At 41.9% G+C, this 21627-nt stretch overlaps 1 protein-coding gene across 1 annotated transcript; it reads left to right on the top strand.

Moving 5' to 3' along the window:
* The first annotated feature begins 6160 nt into the window (after positions 1–6160).
* Positions 6161–17507, top strand: TGIF1 (TGFB induced factor homeobox 1). The gene is made up of 3 exons (XM_063129817.1): positions 6161–6430; positions 14523–14752; positions 16503–17507. The coding sequence occupies exons 1-3, from the start codon at positions 6415–6417 to the stop codon at positions 17058–17060; spliced, it is 804 nt and encodes a 267-aa protein (XP_062985887.1). The 5' UTR covers positions 6161–6414; the 3' UTR covers positions 17061–17507.
* The last annotated feature ends 4120 nt before the right edge of the window (positions 17508–21627 follow it).

Raw genomic sequence — 21627 nt, 5'->3', positions numbered from 1 at the left:
AGTAAATAAATAAAAATAAAACACTCAACTTCTCACTTCAAAGGAAAATAAGGCTGCAATACTATACTCACTTACCTGGGAGTAAGTCCCATTGGCTGGCTGGGGAATGCTGAGAATTGTAGGACTCTTTTCTGTCTAAACATGTATAAGATTTGCCCCTTAAATTCTTACGTTGTGAAACTCTGTCTGATGGATCTGAACAGATAATATTGTAGGGGCTGACTGTAGACATTGGATGTTGTGATTTGAGCAGGAGACTACTGAATTCATCAACAGATTGAAATTTTATTTCCAGAGGTTTAAATCAGAATAATGGAGTTTTAACATGTTACATGTGTCAATTGGCATGTTTGTGTTATCAGCAACAACTGCACTGTGAATAACCACTATTAATAATGTTATTAAATACAGGAAGTGATTTCCCTCTGATCTCACTGTTTACGCTCCTTTGTACTGTATAAAAATCTGGAGCTTATGCCACAATAAATTGGTTAGCCACAAGACTCTGTTTTCTGTGCTGCAACAGACAAACATGGCTACCTTCTGAAAAATTCTTAGGATTATACAGAAAAGCACCAGTTGTACACAATTTTTTCTATGCACTGAGATCTCATTAATAAGACTTTAAGCATTGTTTGTAAAGGCAGTTTAAATTGCATTTCCAATTGGATTTATTTATTTCAGTGGGACTTAAATTCTAGCAGGGTGTCCTTCTGACTATCCTAAAGCATGTTGATTTAAAGTCCGCTGCTGAGTCTTGTAAAATGGAAATAATTAAAAGGAAATACTTCAGTACATGTGCAGAGTGCTTTCCCTTTACCATTGAATAGTTGGACCTCACCTAGTTAGAATTAATAAGCCAGGGTCTTCTAGGGAAGTGGGACAAATTGGTTTGAGCCCTAACACCTTTGTGAATAGTGTTAACCCTGGCAGATTGCATTTTATTTCTTATCCAGATTAATTCTCCATGTAGAAAACAGAAATCCCCAAATAGAAAACAGTCCCACCAACATCCCAGACACGCTTGATGGGTATGTGGGAGAGCCTTTTTGGTGGCTGCTCCAAGGCTCTGGAATTCCCTTCTCAGGGAGGCTAGGCTGGCTTCCTCTGTGCTACACTTTCAGAGGCAGGCAAAAACTTTGTTTTGGTAGGCTTTTGGAAGTACTCTGGACCTGTGTTAATGTATTGGATTCCCCTTCCCGCCCACTTTTAATCTGTTACTTTTTTTTAATTAAATGTTTTTAATTTTACTGCAGATTTAATTCTATTTTAATTTTTGTAAATTTATGTTTATATGTTTTAATTGTACGTTTTAATCTTGTAAACTGCCTTGAGTCCCGGTACTGAGCAAAAGGGGGGGGGATATAAATAAATCCCCCTTCTGTGGGGTATTTTTGTAGGGGATGGAAAACAGAAAAGAGATACTGGAACTGTTTTGCTTAGTAAATTTATGGGAACTCTACTAAAATAATATGCAAAGATAGGAAGGCTGCTTTTCTCTTGTGAGTTAGGACAAACGTCTCCAAGTGTGTCCGGTTGCTTACTTATTCCTGACATTTCCAGCTAGTTTCACTCCTTCATTTTTTCACTGCCTATGGTAGCATCCAGTGTTAGTCTAACAAGTCCAATTCATTTCATTGGGTCTACTCTAAGTAGGACTAACATTGGATGCAGTCCTATGATTACTTAATAAGTAGTGTACTGTGTAAACCGCCATCTATAACCTCAGGCAAGAGCTGAGGGGGAGGGGGGAAACCTGAAAAGAATTCCATGAGTCATGTTCTCTCAGACCGAAACCCATTCAGTTATTTCCCAAAAAAACAAACACTATTTCCGCATAAAACTTTCCCTTACTGAACGGTGGGATCGTGCTTTAATGTCGGGTGACCATATGAAAAGGACAGGGCTCCTGTATCTTTAACAGATGCATAGAAAAGGGAATTTCAGCAGGTGTCATTTGTATATATGGAGAACCTGGTGAAATTCCCTCTTCATCGCTACAGTTAAAGGTGCAGGAGCTATACTAGAGTGACCAGATTTAAAAGAGGGCAGAGCACCTGCAGCTTTAACTGGTGTGATGAAGAGGCAATTTCACCAGGTTCTCCAGATATACAAATGACACCTACTGAAATTCCCTTTTTAATGCAACTCTTGAAGATACAGGAGCCCTGTCCTCCTTTTCATATGGTCACCCTATTTAATGGAGCTTGGCCCTTTGGGGGTGGATCCAGACTTGCTGGATCAGCTGCGCTAACACAGCATCCTCTCGAGCCCCCTAAAAACGCTACACAGAGCATCCGGTGACCCCGCTGAATGGGCTGAGCTGTGCTGTGTGTGGGGAGGAGGGGATCCCCTAAAATCCCTCCTGAGAGAAAAGCCCTCCTTTCCTCTCCAGAAGGCATCCTGAATCCACCCCATGTCTTTGAGCACATTTCCGTGGGTTATTCATTTGAACCGAAGCGTCAGTTCAGCGAGCAAGCCTCACTCGCGCGTACAGACGCTTGCACACGACCTCTGAAGGTTCACCGAGTTTGGGAGAAGAGCAGCGCCCTCGGCCGTTAGCACGCTCTGTGTGAACTTGAGCTGAGTCATGTGAGTATTTGGGGCAGCGGCGCTGAGGAAGACACTTTTGCTTTCATAACAAGGAAGTCGCCCCACAGCTAACTTTGAGAATTATACAAACGGGGCTTTCTTCCGACAGGCTCCGCCTCTTACGGGCGTCGCGTCTCCTTGCAGCGCATTGGCCACAAACCGGATTGGGATTGGAGTGATTCAGCGCGGCCGATTGGGTGGCGCCTCGCTCAGACTCACCGGATGTGAGGTGTTCTCCCGACTCAATCTCGGTCGCCCGCAACAGCCTTGATCCCAAACGCCTCCCAGTCTTGGGGCGAGGGAACACTGTTAGCCTGTGTTAATTGTATTACCCAACTGGCAGCCTTCTTCCATTTCCCGGCAACGAGCAAGCTCCGCAAATGTCATCGAGTGCAACGTTGAGCAGCTGCTTCGTTTTCGCGGGGCGGGGCGGGGCGGGCCGGGCGGCGGCAGGGAAGCACTGTCGTTAGTACGAGGCAACAGGAGGTCGTACTTTAGGAAAAGACGTTCAATGCTTTTGCTATGTGTGTGTAGGCTGCAATCCTAAACACGTGCCTCTGCCCTTCTCTAATGGAACCCAGTGGAACGGACTTCCAAATAAATACGCCTAGGATTGCGCTGTTTTGCTTTATTTCTTTTTTACTAAAAGGTTTTTTGAGATTATTATTTTAACAATAAATGGAAAAACCCTCTCTTCCTAATTGTAGGATTGTGCTGTAAAAGGAGAGGTTGGGTACGCTATTTTGGTTTACTTAGTGCCACGATGTATGTATTAGTAACAAGGGCACTATGAATGACCACCGTTAATGTGATCGTTGCTTTATGTATTTAATTTCCTCTGATAATTCTCCCCCTCCCACCATATCTCCATCTATAAACCTGAAACTCTAAATATACGCTATGCATCTGATGAAGTGGATTAGGCCCACAAAAACTTGTGCCAGATTAAATTAGCCTTAAAGGTGCCACAAGACTCTTATTATTTCTGAGAACTCGGTTCTTAAATGTTGGCCTCACGTGAATGAGCCTCAAGAGAGGAAAGATAACCCGTTACGGTGTAATCCTACGCATGTATACTTGATTTCAATGGGACTTGCTCCCAGATAAGTATGTATAGGATTGCAGCCTAAATGTGATATTCCGTGGTTAACGACAGTTCGAATTTACAAGAAGCTCGGAGAAGAAACATGCAGTCTTTTCCTGTGGCCTTTAGTCATGATGACATGCAAAACGGGACTGAAGGAGGAGTTTTGTACTTCCTCCAGCAACTGCCGCTGCTTTAAAGAGATTTACAGCAACTCTCCCCCTCCCCGCTCCATCGTGTGCAAACGTACATGGGAGCAAATTCCACTGAACACAGAGAGGCTTGCTTCCAAGTGACCATACATGTGATTGCACTATTTAAAAAACAACAACCATGTTCTTATGGAGAGAAATGAGGCGTTGGCGGCAATGCGACGACCATTTGAGAGTTATAAGTTTCACTGGACTCTCTAAATAAACCAGCGGGCTGCCCCCCTCCCCACTCCGGAAGTGCGCGATGCTTTGTCTCGCAGATAGACAACTGCTGAATTAACGTTGTTTGACCCATACTTCATCTCCTCTCCTCCTTGTGTGCTGAATTGGACTTGGGAACGAGCAATTTTTGCAACAGTCTGGCTTTCCGTTTGGGGCGTATGTCAATTATCACATGGTTATTTGCATTTTAGTCATGACTTTCCTTACTAAATCCAGGAAATCAGGAGTCACACTTGGGCAAGAGGATGACTTTCCTACTCCTTTGACACATTTTCTGACAGCTCCAGTGAATGTGTTTTCCCACAAGAAAAGAAACCCAGCTCGACGAGGAAACATTCAAGTAATCCTCTTGGAATCAGGTCCTGTTGAAGTGAAGGAAAAACAGAACAACAACCTTTTGGCATGAGCTGGATCCATTCCAGAGACGTTGCTTAAAGCGACTCGCCTATCTCACCATCTCGGAGCAAAATAAACTTTACTAACGCACGTGTTTACTCAGTGGGGGTGAGTCGAGCCGTGAGAGACTTTTTTCCCAAGAAGACACATGGCTTTGCGACTTTTTCTGGGTTGTTTCTTTTTTAAACGAATCTATGACTCGAAACATACTGAATATAGTTCATTTTTAGAAGCTGTGGGTGGTGGGAAATTACTCGAGGAGAGGCTAATTTCCCTCCCCTGAGTGGAACTGATGTAGTGGTGATTTTCCTTCTTGTGCTCTTTTTTGCTCCACTATATTAACAGGTGGTCTAAAGGGGGAGAGAAATCTTAACATTCTCGCACCAACCGGCTTTCCGTCGGACTCAAAGGTCCTATCACTCATACCAGCGCGTCTGCACTTGTATGGACCCACTGAATTCGGTGGGGCTTACGTCTGAGTAAACGGGTTTGAGACCTGCTTGTCATGTGGTAGTTTGGCGACGGTTTACACAAACCACTTTCTCCGTTAGTAATCTCGAGGGCCACAGTGGGATCTGAGTGAGAGTACTCTGACGAAAACAGTTCCTCAAGAGTGTAGCCTAGTCGAGCTTCAGCGACTACTCAGGGGCAGCGTACATCTCTCCCCCCAGGGCGCATAACCCTGACCCAAAGCAGCCAAGTAGTTTTGAGGCCATCACTGTGCAAGTCACCGCAACCTGTTGGCCCCGTTAGCACCAAAAGCTAGAGTGTTCTGAAACGGCGAACACAGGATCTGAGCCCCTGTGAGCTGCACACTCAACTGTGGCGGGCAAGTGTTAGAGCATGACAGTGATCTGACTGTTTCTCCGGCTTGCCAGGAACTTCCGAAAGGGGGTCGTTGCAAAGAATTCCACCAATAGCAAGGGGCAGCTCTGACCATAATAACAATCCCTGAAAAAGGAGGAAGAAGCCGCAGGTCTCTCCACCCCCGCGCCCCTCCTCCTGCTCCCCTTCCATTGCTCCGCCGCCCAAGTAGAAAGGAAGGACGGAAGAGCGAAGCTTGAATGGAAGTCTGAGTTAGCAGGAAGTCCTATAAGCAAGCACCCTTTCTAGTCCCAGCGACTTATTTCCCAGTAAACAAATCGTGGATAGAGCTACTCTTTCTGACGGTGTGCCGTTGCTTTGTCCTCCCCTCCTTCCCATTCATATTCATTTACGAGCGGGTTGGGCTCACATAACACAGCGGCCAAAGACTGGGATACGGGCGCGAGCGTCTGAATTCCCTCCCCGTCTCCCAGTTTAGGGATCAAAGGACTGGCTGGGAAGGGCAGCAGGAAGCGAACTGAAGCCCCCCCCCCGGGGGCTCCTCCTTCCTGCCTAGCTGCCATGCCCTGTCACCATTACACTCTGCCTTGTATGAGAGCTTGCCTGCCCTCCTCCTCCTCCTCCCCCCTCTGGCGCTGATATCTGACAGTCACTCACACAAGCCGCCAGCCAGCAGCAGGGGAGGGGAGAAGATGACGACGGCGGCAGCATAAGCGGCTCCAGCCCCTGGTTACTCTCCCGCTTACTCATTACTGGGAGGTGGGGGAGGGCATACCTCGTGGTGGTGGAGGCGGCGGCAGCAGCAGCGTCTGCCTTCCTCACTTTTCCAAGCACAAGTTAAAGAACAAAGAAAGAAGAAGCGGAGAGCGCCGCTCTCCAGTGACTTTCAGCTTTGACGGGACCAGAGAACACTGCTCATTCAACACACCAGACGCCGTTTAAGGCGAACTGCCGGGGAGCTTCCATTCTCTCCCGCTCCCTGCCTTTTCCCAAGTTTCTTTCTCCCCCCCCCCACCCCACAAACCGAATAAAAAGGGGGAAAGGTCTTCCCGGATTGGGCAGCAGGAGCTCCCAGCCACCAAGATGAAAACTCCCAAAAGTAAGTAGGCTCTTCGCCCGCGAAAGGAACTCCTCGCTGCCTGCCTCGTGGTGTTGCTAAACAATTGTGCGGCGAGGCTGCGCCCAGCGCGTCTTTGCTACTCCTGAGGCGGCTTTTCTTGCTACAAAAACAGGACTCCTTCCCACCCTTTGCGTTGTGTGTGTTTTTAAACCGGCTCCTTTCGCTTTTTTTTTTTTTTTTTTTTTTTGGTGCACCCCATGTCCTCACAGTGGCAGTTGAGGGTTTTCCCCCCCACCCAGACAAAACAGAGCTGCGGCTGTCGGCTGGGAGGCTGCCGCATCCCCACGCTGCTGGCGCCCTGTCAAAAACACGTCCCAACTGCCTGGCTGCTTTGTGTCGGGGGCAAAGTTTTCTCCTCGTCTCTCTTCCACAGCGGCCTCTCTTCCACACGTGCTTTCCCTCTTAAACCCGTCTGTTTTACTACTTTCCTTCTCTTCTATTGAAAACTCAAACTTTCTCAGTCAGGAGTTTGTTTCTTAGGGTTCCCCCCCCCTTTAAAAATCACGGGAGAGTTCTTTAAACAGGGTAGCAAAGGAGCTTTCTTTGTTTGCGATTTTCGGACAGGGAGGGGGCATGGAGACGGGGGTGGAGCCATGTAAAAATCGCTTTTAAAACTTCGGTGCAGGATGTCTGGTTTTTTGTTTTTAATATTCCGGACTTGTAAAAACACGCTTTATTTTTAAAGGAGGATATGAAAGCAAGTTTATATACACTTTAATGAATCAGAATGAGAGGCCATGGTACAGCAGATAATTATGTAAATCACTTAAGTTTACCGTTTGACAGAGTGGATTTTCTCCTACCCTTTAGCAAGGCGGTTGTCATTGTTTCCACTTGGGAACTTTTCAGCACAATACTGAGTTACAATGGGGCTTGCTCCTATGCTCGCTTACTTGGAAGTGAGTTCCACTGAACTCAGTTGCTCTTACTTTTGAGTAGACATGTATAGGATTAGAGTGACTTTAAACTCAGTGGTTAGTTATGAAACTTTCTTCATTTTTACTTTTAAAACATTGTACTTAAAACTTTATTGTTCATGCAGTTGAACTTACTTTAATGACACATTTTATACCCATAATTTTGACATTGCTTTGTTTGCTAAGTGACTTTAAACTCAGTGGTTAGTTATGAAACTTTCTTCATTTTTACTTTTAAAACATTGTACTTAAAACTTTATTGTTCATGCAGTTAAACTTACTTTAATGACACATTTTATACCCATAATTTTGACATTGCTTTGTTTGCCAAGTGACTTTAAACTCAGTGGTTAGTTATGAAACTTTCTTCATTTTTACTTTTAAAACATTGTACTTAAAACTTTATTGTTCATGCAGTTGAACTTACTTTAATGACACATTTTATACCCATAATTTTGACATTGCTTTGTTTGCCAAGAGTTCTGCAGCAGTTTGTGCATATGTACACCTCCTCTCCACTTTCTGAGTTCTTTATATGTCATTTAAAGAAGTCTCATATTAACATAGCTTGTAGTTTTCTGAGGGAACTTTGAAACTAAATTTTAAACACACAAAGGAAACTGGGCCACAAAGATTACAATTAGATCATGGTAAATGAGTAATGTAATCCCCTATAAATGAAGAGAATACCATCAAGGATAGAAGTCTATGCTTATAATATTATTCTATCTAGAAATGTATGTTCTTCTGAGTGATTTAGGATAATGTGTTATGTGCCATGGCCCTCCCTCCATGACATCTATTGTGGCTTCTGAACTCCCAGTATAAATAAGCAGCTTTATTGGGCCAATTTTTTCCCCCAAGAGTGAATAATTTAGAGTAGTTATTTTTAGAACATTCCTCTGCTCCCTCTATTTGCACAGTGGCGGTGAGCTGGTTTCCTGTCTGCTACTTCCATTGTTCAGGCTTTTCACCTCAGGCCAGCTGCTCTATTCTGTGTGTTTAAATATAAAACTTCTTACATAGCTAAATTTTCTTCTAACTCAATATTAAACATGGGTATACATGGTGTCAAGTGCTCTATGTTTGAGCATGGAATATGTTTAAAGAAAATCAAGGCAGAGTCAGCCTAGTTTACCAGTGAGCATAAAACAAAACAATGAATAGATGGCATAATAGCTGCAGGACTTCTTAGGGTTTTTCTGAAGCATGTGTTGCAAAATAGAAACTAAGGAAAAGTTTGCAGATGCCTGAACTTCAGAAGAGATTAGATCAAGTTACTCTTTTAAAAGTTCGCAAATGTGGCCAGTAGTTTATTGTGTGTACCCAAAATCTAAAGTTTTATTTATGCTGCAGCCCCCAGAACACTTGGAAGTGTGTTCTGGTTTACTTAATTCTGGGTAAATGTGTTTTGGATTAGAGTACTACCTGTCTTCTTGTAGCTTCAGAAGTGTGTGTCTTAAACTTGAAAGCCAAGCTGAATTTTTGAGTAGCGTTAAAGTCAAGTGATAAAATTATGGGGTGGGGTAGCAAAGGAGTTAATGAGGTTGTTCACACTTCCTAGTTATTCTTTCTTTGTACTAACACAAGTGATGACAAACTATGTTTTATCAAAAACTACTTTGTGAATGGTCACTTTTTTTTAATATCTAAGCATTAACATATTGATTTCTGTATTTCTTGCCAATTTTTCTACTCTGACCTCACTGCTACCATATTTTCTTCTTCTTCTCCCTACACCCATCTGTACATACATAGATACACATTCAGGCTAACATTCTATGCACGATGCAGACATGGTTCTTGAAAACCTATGCTATAATAAATGTGTTAGTCTTTAAGGTGGCACAAGACTTCATTGTTTTTGATGGTAAACCTGTTGCTGTACATTTGTAGATGATACTCATTCCTTTAAAATAGGGCGTACTCTCACCCAGTTCCATAAGCCATCCTCTCTAGATTCTAAAGAGTGCTGTGCTGGAGGATTAGAGATGCATACACCTTCTCAAAGTAAGCTCATCACAATAAGGGGATGCAAACAGTTGCTCAGAAGTAGGGTGCTTCTCTGGACACGTCCTGCCCTAATAGGACTGTGGGTGTCCAATTTTCTTGGTAGCAGATGGTGAAGCTGTGCATGTCCCTCATTTTGGCAATTTAGGGAGACAATAAAGCAGCCTCTGTTCTTTGAGAGATGTTTCTTCTCTTGCTGTCTCAAACACCTTAGCACTCCTTGACCTCATGGCAATGTTCTTGATTGCTGTGTCAATCCCAGGCCTGGCTTCTTTTTTTGTTTTTTGCTTGGACTACATGTGTGAAGAGTCCATACCACATGTTTGGGAAGGGTTTTTTTTTTTTAATCTTGTACATGTGATTTAACCATGTGCTGCAATAAACCCTGCAGGTGCATTCTAATAAAGTTTGTGTTGCTCTAGCAAAACAACTCAACCAAAGTTTCACAAAACACTAAGTAAGAGAGATTTGTGGCAAAAGCAGCCCAGCACATTGTTCCCTTGGCAAAAGGGAGGGCCTGCAATTTATTTATTTATTTATTTAATTACATTTATATACCGCCCCACAGCCGAAGCTCTCTGGGCGGTTTACAACAATTTGAGACCTCTTTGTAAATCTCATTAAAGCAGCTGATTTATCCCACTTCCCCTTGCAGTACTTTGTAATAGGGCAGCCCTTCCATTATTTTATCCTGCCTTTTTTTCAATAGGTTTGTTTATTTTCCTCTAATATGCAAAAATCAAGGGGTTAACTCTCCCCATCTATGATCCTGTCTGGTGTGTCAGTCTGTGTGTGTGGTCTAAGGCACAATAATGTGCTATATTTTGCCAAGAAGATGCAAGTAGGTAAAAAAAAAAACCCTACAAAGTCAAATATTTTATCTTGCCCATTTGTCGTTTGACAATCTGTCATGCAGTGCGTGTATTCAGAATAGTCTTCAGAAATGAAAGTCAGTTGTGACCATAAACTTTGTACCTAGAGACCTGGTGGTGTAGCTGTGAATTGTAACTGTAGGTTTGTTGGTTTGTTTGCCAATACTGTTGTTAACATGAGAACTGAATTTGTAACATTATTGGAACAAGGCTGAGGATCTGACGGTTCTTGTACATGTAAATGTGGAGGTGCTGAAGGCTTGAAGTCAGCCTCCCATTAACATTGAAATAAGAGCATGACCAATATTTTTATTACCAAGAGACTGGAAAAAGTTTGAATTCCATTACATTGAAACAGGGCAACACTTCTATATCCAGATAGTCCTTGAAAACAACATCAACAAAGTAACAGTTAATACATGAGACAGGCAGCCTAGCCAGGATACCTTTTAACTGTGCCCTGTTAAAACAGGAAATCAAGAGCACAGACTGATTACTAACAAGAGGAAAAACCAAAGCTAGCCTGTAATCAGCACAAATGCTCCAGTGTAAACAGTCATGACAGCACCAATGTGGCCTTTGCTCTAATAAGAAATCAGCTGTACTGCCAAGGGTGGGGGGAGATCTATGGCCTCCCTCTAGTTTCCTGTTGCTGCAAATATGGGGAGTCTTTCCTGGCAATTCAAAGAGCCTGTTCTCCTTTATTGACATCATCAGCTCATTACCCCAAGAGAAGTTGCATGGTGGTTTTCTCCTGTTTAGCCCAAACCTGTTTTGTATCATTAACCTCTTAGCAGAGGGAACATGTCACAATAAGAAAGCAGATCAAAGGCAGGCTGGTCTGCTGGTTTGTTCTTGCTTTAATTTTTATTCTGTCAGAAGAGTTATAGGTTCTAGTTCTTATTTTTGAGGGAGGAGAGGAGAACAGCTTCTCCAGTTCCTTTTGGGGAGCAACATTGGAAACAAAGATATAGATGTTTAGCTTTTCAACTATTTTTAGCATAAGTTTCAAGCATTTCTTTTTGGTTTCTTAAGGCAATGTCCTGATCTAACTAATTAAAATACTTCAGCATGACTGTTTACCTCAAGACAGGGCCTGTCATGTAAATACTTGTGTAATGTGTGTAGATCCATTGGCTGACTTGTATTTTATGGTTGCTTTGAACCACTTGGTATCACCTACTTATTACCCATGTATGGAAAGCACCAATCAAGCAGGGCAATGGCTAAATGGATCCATGACCTCACCTGGTGCAATAATACATATAATATCTTTCCCTAAAGTGTATACTCAAGCAACCAGAAAGAGACAACACTGCAGTCCCCTGCACAAGCTTCAATGATGCTGTGAATGGGAGCTCTGCATGGAGACCTGTCCTAGGAAAAGCCTTTGGAATGCTGCTATGTGAACAATGCCTCCGTGCATATTAATTCCATTAACATGCTGTGTCTGGAAGGGAAACTAGTGTTCTTCAGGGGAGGAGAGAGATAGAATGAATGTGTGCACAGGTCACACACACAAGGAAGAATGGAAGCTACAACAGCAAGCTCATAGCAGGCAGCACAGTGAACTGCCTGGTAGTGCAGTGGGAAAGGATAATCCCAAGGGAAAAAGAAGATGGATCCCACCCTGCAGAGATAGGGGTGTGGTCTTCACAAGGCATAGCCTACCTTTGGGGCTACCTCCTGCTGGCAACAGTAAGTGTAGATGGAAACAAAAAGGCACTGTGAATGGGATCCAGTCTTTCCATTCCACACACCAACAGCAGACAGAAGAAAGATTGTTGATGGAGCCTTTGTGGTCTTCCAGGATCCAAGTGATGGCATGGCTCCCCTTCTTCACCCCTACAATTTCCCCTGCCAATGCATTTTATGCTTGGTAGAGCTGGAGCTGTTATATCACTGTCATCATGCATCCTGGGAAGGCACAGGAGCATGCTAAGGGGGGGGGGGGGAAGCAGCATCAGAACAGCTAGTTAGCTACTACTGGCTGCTGCAGTGGGCCTGACTTCTGGTCTGCATGATACAGATGGTGGGAAGATGCATTCGTGCATGTTGAATGGCTGCTTGGTTGCCTATGGGGAGATAAGAGAAATGTGGGGATAGTGATGAATTACTATTTGGTAGCAGCTGTTGCAGACATCAGGTGACTAGGTGCTTATGAGAGATTGTTGAATGAGTAGAAGGGAATGAAAAATCTATTTTTTCACATCTCTTCAGTCTGACTGTGGCAATCATCCTGATGCCTGTACTTAGGGAGATTTACTTTATGAGGAAGGCAATGTAGTCATTAGGGTAATACTTACCCATTTCATATAGAGAGTTGCACTAGAACTCTGTCTCCAAAGACTGCCTGTTCTCCTCCATATGTCCTGGCTCTGATCCTGAAGGGAAGAATGAGTCATGGGTGTTCGGCCAGCAGGACTAATAGGTGTAGTGGAGTATTTGTGCTCGCCAACAGAAGTACTCCCAATTGCCTTCACCAGTATATGATGTAAACTTATCTAGGTTTGAGGGTTTGTGACAAAAAGTGCTTCCCTTTCTGCATAGTGCTTACTTTTTCTGAATCCTCTTTGCAATAGAGACTGCTACCACCTGTTGAGTACAGAAAAGTTGGTTGTCTTTGTTATTAATAGTGAGTAATGAAGGGTTGTTAAGCCAGTATATGTGATCCATGCAGGAAGGGAAGGAGGAAGTCCCATTCCCTGGTGACCTGCTTACCTGTGTGAAGTGCTATCCATGCAGCTCCAGTTGCAGGAGTAGAGCTGAGCTTTCTGGTAGGTGTTATGTCAAGAGTCCATGTGAAGTTGTCTGTGGGCAAAGTCCTGAATTTCATGCTTTTAGTCCTTCGACACTGGGACAGTGTGATAGAGTTTATGACATGCATCTTGATACATGAGTTGTGTTCCCTGGCTGGGGCATAGAGACTGCTTGTGGTGTGCCATCATTGTGGCTCTTGGGGTTAAGAGCAGGTAGAGAGTGCAGTTGTCTGTATCTCTCTAATGGAAATATTTTCACCTACACCACTTTTTGGGAGGTGGGTATAACATTACACTATCAGTTGGGGTGAGGGTGGCACTCCTGACTACCACATTCTAATTTCCGCTTCCCCTTGTGCTGGCAAGAGTCTTGTTGGCATATGAATGTTGCTAGAGTCGCATAGGGTTTTACTTTACTACTGAAAGGGGTTAAGGACTGGTTGTCTATCAGCCAGTGGGCAAAACTAAGGGAGAAGATTGTTCTAACAGAGTTGTATATGACTTGCAAGATTCCTAAAATTTCTGATGAGATTAAAATATTTACAGCCAAAGTAAAATTTCTTTGGTGGCTTACAATGCTATGTAATTATTTTCTCCAGATGTTCTTTTGACTGCAGTATTAAGCACATTTACTTGGAAGTAAGTTCTATTGAAATTAGTAGGATTGCATTCCCAGACAACAGAGCATAGTATTAAGGTTTATTTATTTTGTTTCATTTCTATACCACCCAATAGCTGAAGCTCGGTATTGGTACTTTTTAGTTGAATTGCAAATGTATTGCTCAGTATTTGTATATGATCTATTGTTGCTGTTAATACAGCTTTCTGGATTAGAGTGAGGTCAATGGTAGAGCACATGCTTTGCATCTAGAAGGTCCCAGGTTTAGTCCTAGTTTTCTCCCAATTGAAAGGATTGGGTAGCAGGTTATGGGTGGGAAATCTGATATACAGATGGATTTCTATTCTTATTGTAGGAAACCAATGTAACTGATGAATGACCCATAAGCACGCAAAACTTGAAAACTTGTATGTAAGTAGATCAATAGACCAGTCCTAGAATTTGATGTGCTAGCACAAAAGTGTTTAGAATGAAGCATTATCAACTGTTGTGCCATATAAATGGAATAAATGTGCAGCAATTTGAAAGGATCAATTGGTAGGCAATGGGGCATGCCTGGTTTTCCAGGGGAAAATGAAATGAGTGTGAAATTACTCTGTGGGTGCTTTTCAGACACATGCCTTCCCCCATCCTGTCTCTGTGCACTATGAGTTTATTTTTGTCATATTTTATAGAAAACATCCATAACTAGGTTTTACTTCTGCTTGTGCGCCCCTCATTCTTGAGTAGTAACCTTCTTGAAAGAACAGAACATGTTTAAAATGGAAACGCTATACTGAATTAGCAAGGAGTGCTGCATATGATTGACACCTAAGATGATGGAAAAATGGGGGAAATGTGTCTAAACTGATGAAATACAGACAGCGTGATGTTGATTGTTCTGTTTTATCATAGATGCTGTTGTTGCAATATCGGGTAGTGAGACAGAGGATGATGACAGTATGGATGTTCCTCTGGATCTTTCTTCTTCTGCCAGTTCAGTCAAGAGGAGGCGGCGGGGTAATTTGCCCAAGGAATCAGTGCAGATTCTTCGGGACTGGCTATATGAGCACCGCTACAATGCTTATCCTTCAGAGCAAGAAAAAGCACTACTGTCAAGACAGACACACCTTTCCACACTACAGGTATTTAAGAATGTTCTGAAGCATTTTAAGGCTGCCATTCTATGCACACTTACCTTGGATAAAGTCTTATTTAATTTAGTTGATCTTGCTTCTGAGTAAGCAGGCATTATACAGTAAGTATTGTCTGATGTTGTATGTCCACTAAGGAGGAGCTAACTTCATATGTTGTTAGTACTGGACTCTGAAAGCTGCTGTTTGAGTTCTGAATCTTATTATAGACCACACAGACATGAAGAGTTGACAGCTCCATTTGGGGCCTTAGATCAGTTTTCTTTAGGTTCACCCAAGTGGCATGGGTGCCTATTGGCACAGACTTTTAAATACTTCTGACTGTTTTGGTCACAAACCATATTCACTTTGTATATCTGTGTATTTCTGTGAAATGCCCTCTCTGAGCCCAAAATAATGTAACTTTAGACTCCCTGTAGAGTTACAAAAGTGAGAAATCTGAATTCATAAAATGTGAGTACAGTATAGTGATTCTGGGAAATGGTCAGGATGATAGTGGGGACATAGAAGTATCAACTTCAGTTTTGAGTTTAAGCTTGTAAAGTCTGTGTGTAGCTTCTCATCACAGTAGTTCTTTTCAAGTATCTGGAAAAAACATGAATGTACAGGGTTTACCTTAGAATGCAAATAAGATGATTGGTTTCTGTTCCCAGTTCTGCCAGAGACTGCACACAATTTTGAGCATGTTACTTAGCTTTTGTTTGTTTCCTTTGAACAAGATCAAGGTGAAATTATAGAGTTATAATTTACAGAAATGTTATTTAATTTGTAAAAATGCATAAAGCTTTATAGACTCTAGAAACAAGGTCCAAAGTGCAACTGAACTTTTCAACTGAAGAAGTAGCCTGGAATATGTGCACTCAAAGACAAACTGCTGTAATTTGTGGTTTCCTAAGAATATTGGATGCTTTGATAAAGCACATTTCTAGCCTTGCAGAAAAATGAAAACAGTGCAGCTGGATATTAGCCCACTGGAACTTCAAGACTTCTTACTTATTTTGTGGGGTCCAGTATCTCTTCTCAATCCATTCATAGCCTGCTTTTTTACTCTCTACTATATCACAGCCTTAAACATAGCAATCAGAATAAGCTCATATTTGCATAAAGCATTGTATGTGTGCAAAACCTGAGAGCAGTGGTGTGCGTGCATGCTGGGACTGCATAAAGTCTATTTGCTAAATAGAAAGCCTCAATGTAAATCTGGTTTTACCATCTTCCATCGTGTTGCTTTCTTAGAATGATCGGTATCATTTCTTTATAAGTATTAAGCAAATTTTCTTTGTGGGGAGAAACAATCGTTATCCAGTAAACATAAAAAGGACTGTTGAGCTGTTCTTTATTGCCCAGGAAACAGGTTTGATATTCAAACAAGGCCAAACTTCAGTGAGGTAATCCCTGTTTTGCCTGTTGACACAGTCTGTTGAACAGGGCAAATCAGTAACTGTTTTGGGGAGGAGTTACTCTTTCACAAGGAAACATTTTCCTGTTGTTAATTAACCTAAATGTAATGAACAATAGGTAATAGGTTAACATGTGTACAGAGCTAAAAACTAAAACTATTGGTTTAGGCAGAACAGTCTTCAGCTAGCCTAAGGCTCTTTGGTAAGGAGAAAGGCTGGTAGAAACAGGAAGAAAGGAAGGACCTTCAATGAATGTGTCAAAACTTGTCTGTAAACCTTTCTTTTGTCCTGTAGTTAAGGAATGAAAGGCGGTAGGAATTAAGATGTCATTCTGTTCTCAGGTCTGCAACTGGTTTATCAATGCACGCCGCAGGCTTTTACCTGACATGCTGCGGAAGGATGGGAAGGACCCAAATCAATTCACAATCTCACGAAGAGGGACCAAGATGACTGATGGAAACCCGGTGGAATTCTCCATTGGCACAAAAAACTGTATTCCATTGATTGAGAGCTCGTTTCTCTCTGGTAGCACAGGACCAAACAAGATTTGTAAACCTCCCTCTCCAGGATCTGTTTTGGTTCGACCATCGGTAATTTGCCACACCACGGTGACTGCACTGAAAGATTCTCCTTTCCATTTTGGTCAACTAGCTAGTTCAGGTCAGACCCCAGATGACCTGCAGCGGGCTTCGCCTACCAACTTCTCAGACAAAACTCTTCTGTACCATGAAGATATGTCTAAGCTGGGACCTAGTACAAATGCACAGAGTGGGCTTTTCAACACTCCCCCTCCTACTCCTCCAGACCTCAATCAGGATTTTAGTGGATTTCAGCTCTTGGTGGATGTTGCACTCAAACGGGCAGCAGAGATGGAATTGCAGGCAAAACTCATGGCATAAATTGTTCTTCATATTTTCCTTCCCATGGCAGGGATGTAATAGAAAGATGTGGTGACTGTCTACATGATATCAAAGACTTAAACTGCATTTTTTAATTAATCTTATTTGCACAAAGGATAGCTGAAATGAAGCTTCCTCACACTGAAATGGTATTCAGTGGAACACCATCATTCCAAGAATTACAAACTTAACTCTACTGTAGAAACAAGAGGGTGTTTTTTTTAAAAAAAATAAATGTTTCTTAGTAGGCTTTTCATAATGTGAGATTGTTCCCAAGATCATGTGATTTTTGTTTTGTTTGTTATTATTTTCATTGTTTCTTTCAGACTGTGCAATATTTAGGAATGAGATTAGTCTTCATATCATTCCCACGTGGAACAAAATATACCAACAGGCTGTCTTAAAAACAAATTTCAGATTTTAAAACAAGTCTGAATGATTATACTTTTTTCATGATGTAATAAAATATTTTCTTTAATAGTTTATTTGCATGGAGTATTTTGTTGAACTGGTGTCTCTGGAAAGGTGGCCAGTTGCATAGTAACACAGAAGTACTTCTCTCCCTAAATAATATAACTTTTGAAAGCACCCCTGAAGTGTTTTGATTAACTCTCATAGTACAACTGTTGGAAGCAAAGAAGCCTATGCTGCTATAGCCCTATTCAGGAGTTCTGTACCCTAAGAAGGCAAACACAGGATGAAAGGGAGTGCACCAGCCCACCCCTTGCTTTCATTGCACCCGTCGCCCTCTACTCATGGAGGGTGACCGTCTGTGGTGGAGAAACTCCATTATCTGTGGAGATTCTCCACATGAGAAAGAACCCTGAGAGACTCCAAGGATAGAGGAGGCTCCCCTCTTCAACTGTTTGGCCTCCACTAGTAGAGGGTGAAGAATGCGACGAAGGAGAGGGGTGGGGCTGGAGCACTCTCTCTCATCATATGTTTGCCCTATTCAGGTATAAAGTGCCTGAACATAAATTTCCTTGACAGCTTGGTCTATCACTACTGATCTTCCTCTTCAATATGCCACCACAGGAGTGTTCTTAAGTAGCACACTCTGTTTGCTACTATGGGCCAATGATGACAACACAAACATAGTGAATGCCCTGCAGGAGCCAAGAATGCACCTTAGAGCATGAGCCAAAATCTTCTGACAACATGCAGGCATTCCTTGGAAAATGAGTTGGTGTGGAAAGGAATCCCTAAAGGTGCAAAGTTTGAAAGCCACCAGTCTAGGGTCTCAGTCAGATGGCCATTGCAAATCTCTCACTTGCCATTTCATCCAGCTGTGCTGGTTCGCTTGATCAATCCATGTAGTTGGTGAGAAGTTTAGGATTGTGGGGTTACGGGAAAATGGGGGGGGGGTTAGACATTGCTGCAGATTTTTGTTGGAGGACAATTCCAAGGGGGGGGGGGAACCCAGAAAGGTAACGGGAAGAATCCAGTGAAAATTAGTCAATATTACATATTGTTGAAATCAATGTAGACAGGCAAATATTACTTACATGACTGCTCCATGCAGTTGGAGACATACTTAAAAGCGCGTCAGCAGTATGTCCATTTGTATCCTGGTGGAGCATTTTCCAAGATGGCAGTTTTTTGGTGTGCAAACACTGCACTTGCACAGACCAACACATTGAGTAAGTACTCATTCTTTAAATGTGATGTTGCACAGACCATACAATGTCCAGCAACTTATTTAAACAGGGAATTAACAGTGACTAACATTTGTAGTATTGTATGCTCAGTTCTGTAAAAGAAGCCCTCTTCCAGAGGTCTTTTCTGCCTTACCTGCTTCCTTAAGAGCAAAGTTAAATTGTTTGTGTAGAAGCTGAAGGAAAGCAATGAAGTCAGAGTGCTAGGTCTTGCCAGGTGTACTTTTTGTTTTAGGTTTCATGTTTAAATTTGATCCTTCTCCTGCAGTCTTAGTCCATAGAATATTATGTGTTTTTCTTATTTTTATTCATTTGTATCCCGCCCTATATCACAAGGATCTCAGGGTGGTGAACAGGTAAATCATAAAACAGTATAAAAAATAAATATGCACAGCTAAAACCAAACAATTAAGTAAAATAAATTAAAACAATTACAACTATGTACAGGCTTGGTGAATTTAGCCATCAAAGGCTTTGTTAAAAAGCCATGTCTTAACTTGGTACCAAAATGAAGCCGGTACTAGTCGGGCCTCCAAGGGGAGGGCATTCCACAGCCGGGGTGTCACAACAGAGAAAACCCTCTCCCACGTCCCACCATAGCGTATGTCTTGTGTTGGTGGGACGCAGAGGAGGGCTCCTCCATCAGATCTCAAGTCTCAGGCAGGCATTATTTTTAATGCCCATTTTTGTTTTTAATACCCAGGAACACAATTTGCCTTTAAAATAAGGCACGCCTCACCACATATCTTGTTTTAAAGGGAAAACGTGGCTTTTCTACCACTGGGCCAATTCAGCCCCAATTTCACATGGGGTGTGGGGAGAGGCTGTGTGGTCCAGGTGGGTGGTGCAGAGGTCAAAACCAGTTCCTAGACCCTGCGAACATGAGCACCCCTCTTCTACATCATCACAAATTTATTTTCTGTACTCATGTTTCATTGTCCCTCAGATATCATTCCATTCCCCCTCTGAATTCTCTCCCTTTCTTCTTCGTTACTGTTTTGCTACTCAGTGTTTTTAATAGCAGTAATACAGACTTTTTCTCCTTCAATTCAAGCAACTGAGGAATTCTTAAATGCAAGTGTGTGAAATGCATTAGAAAACTGAAGTGAAAAATAGTGAACTAGACAATATGCTCTCATACCCACTTTGGGATGGCTTAATGAGCTTGAAACACCACAAAAAGAAGAGGGAAAGAGCTCTAGACTATGATTATTTGGAATTCTGTGGGCAGCAGTTTGACTGTGGTCCTAGTGCTGCACAACTCTGCTGTAAAGGATTATACTTCAGAATTTATTTCGTAAATTATTTTTCTTCAAGTGTTTTACCTTCATTTTATACCAGTTTTCTCACTGGTTTAGGTTACGACCAGGCAATCCCTTACTGATTACAAACGTGTTTTGTCCTTTTTTGTATATGAATAGTTTTACAATTGCACTTTTACAAGCTGTTCCTATCCATGAGGGAAGTTCCAGGCACCCCAAGAATGAGCCTATTATAGTAGAGAATTTCATTCAGATGGATCAATTCTCAGGGTTGCTTCCCTCTAAATACAAAACCATAACTGTTAGGGATAAAAAAGATACCTCAAGAAATAGCTAGTTCATTGCAAACTAGATTTCTGATTAATATGATGATTTTTATCCCACATTTCTACTGCTCTAATAAAGTCAAGGCAGCTTATGTCAGGCTTAAAAACTGCTGTTCCTAGCTGAAAGTGTTTTGAAATTACAGACACATTCACTGTCAACAAGGCTACTGTTTTGTAATTTCAGTGAGTAAGCACCCATTAGATTTTCCAGCAGCTGAAATTTTTACTCTCTTTGTAGCTCATAGTGCTGATTGCCTGACCTTGTGTCCAGTGTTTCTTAAATTGTTTCAGCTGTTATCTGTCTTTGCTTCAACACTTTCCCTGAAGACATCTCTTTTCTATCAGAAAACATTATTATGCAGTATATTTAGCTGGCATAAAAGACTTTTTTTTACTAGATTACTGCTGCACTGAAAGTCATCTAATCACACTTTTCTCTAAATGAACAAAAACAAAATTAAAGATTTGCCCTTGCAAGAAACAAACAGAAACACCTCTGTCCAGCTGGGCTATTAGAAGGGGTATGATTTTCTCCTTAACACCACAGTAATAATGCAATTGAAAATATGTGTGTAGGGAAACCAGTACCCATAATATCAAGTAATTTATTTTGTGCCTTATCAGAAAAATCTTGTTTCAGTTGTAAGGCAAAAAAGGACTTTAAAAACATGGGGGGGGGGCAGTAGGATGAGAATCATTGCCCAATATTTAACATTTAATGTTGCAATCCTATGCTCACTTGTCTAAGAGTAATCCCTATGAACTCAATGGGGTTCACTGCTGAGTAGACATGTATAGACTTACTCTAATCCTTCTGTTTCTGCATGGACTAATTGCAGATTAAGCATTTACTTTAATTTGCTTCAGGGTTTTGTGCTCCCCTTACTTCATTGTGAACTGTTTTGGGGCTATGAACTACAGAAGAATCAGTAGAGATTCTGTATAGGTGCTGTTACAGCTTGTGGTAATCAGACATGCAGATCCTGACCATGGAGATAGTGTGTCCTTCAAACAACCTGTAATGAAATATCCTTAAAGTAGTATATCAAGTTAGCATTCAATACTTGTAAGCAGGAGTTGCTGACTTTTGTTTTTGGTACGCGTTGAAAACAGCAGTATTGGATGGTGGCTGAAACAATTCCTATCTTATCCGAAACACTTACTGAAAAAACACTCCATTATGAAAAAATGATAAATTAAATATTGGGCAATGATTTCCCACTTTAATTAAAACAACAACATGCTTTTGCAAATCCCTTTGTTTTCAAACTTTCCATATCCATGTTCCTAGTCCTGCTTACATCATTGTCCATGATGCTCATCA

This window comes from Elgaria multicarinata, chromosome 7 (genome assembly GCF_023053635.1).
Source record: "Elgaria multicarinata webbii isolate HBS135686 ecotype San Diego chromosome 7, rElgMul1.1.pri, whole genome shotgun sequence".
Taxonomy (NCBI): Eukaryota; Metazoa; Chordata; class Lepidosauria; order Squamata; family Anguidae; genus Elgaria; species Elgaria multicarinata.
The sequence above is the reverse complement of the archived record's forward strand: the minus strand, read 5'-3'. Positions and strand labels throughout refer to the sequence as shown.

Bases quoted from the DNA above. Each gene is read 5' to 3' on its own strand.
- TGIF1 (XM_063129817.1), top strand. The intron at 14,753-16,502 runs GTATTTAAGAAT...TTCTGTTCTCAG, and splicing joins CACACCTTTCCACACTACAG to GTCTGCAACTGGTTTATCAA.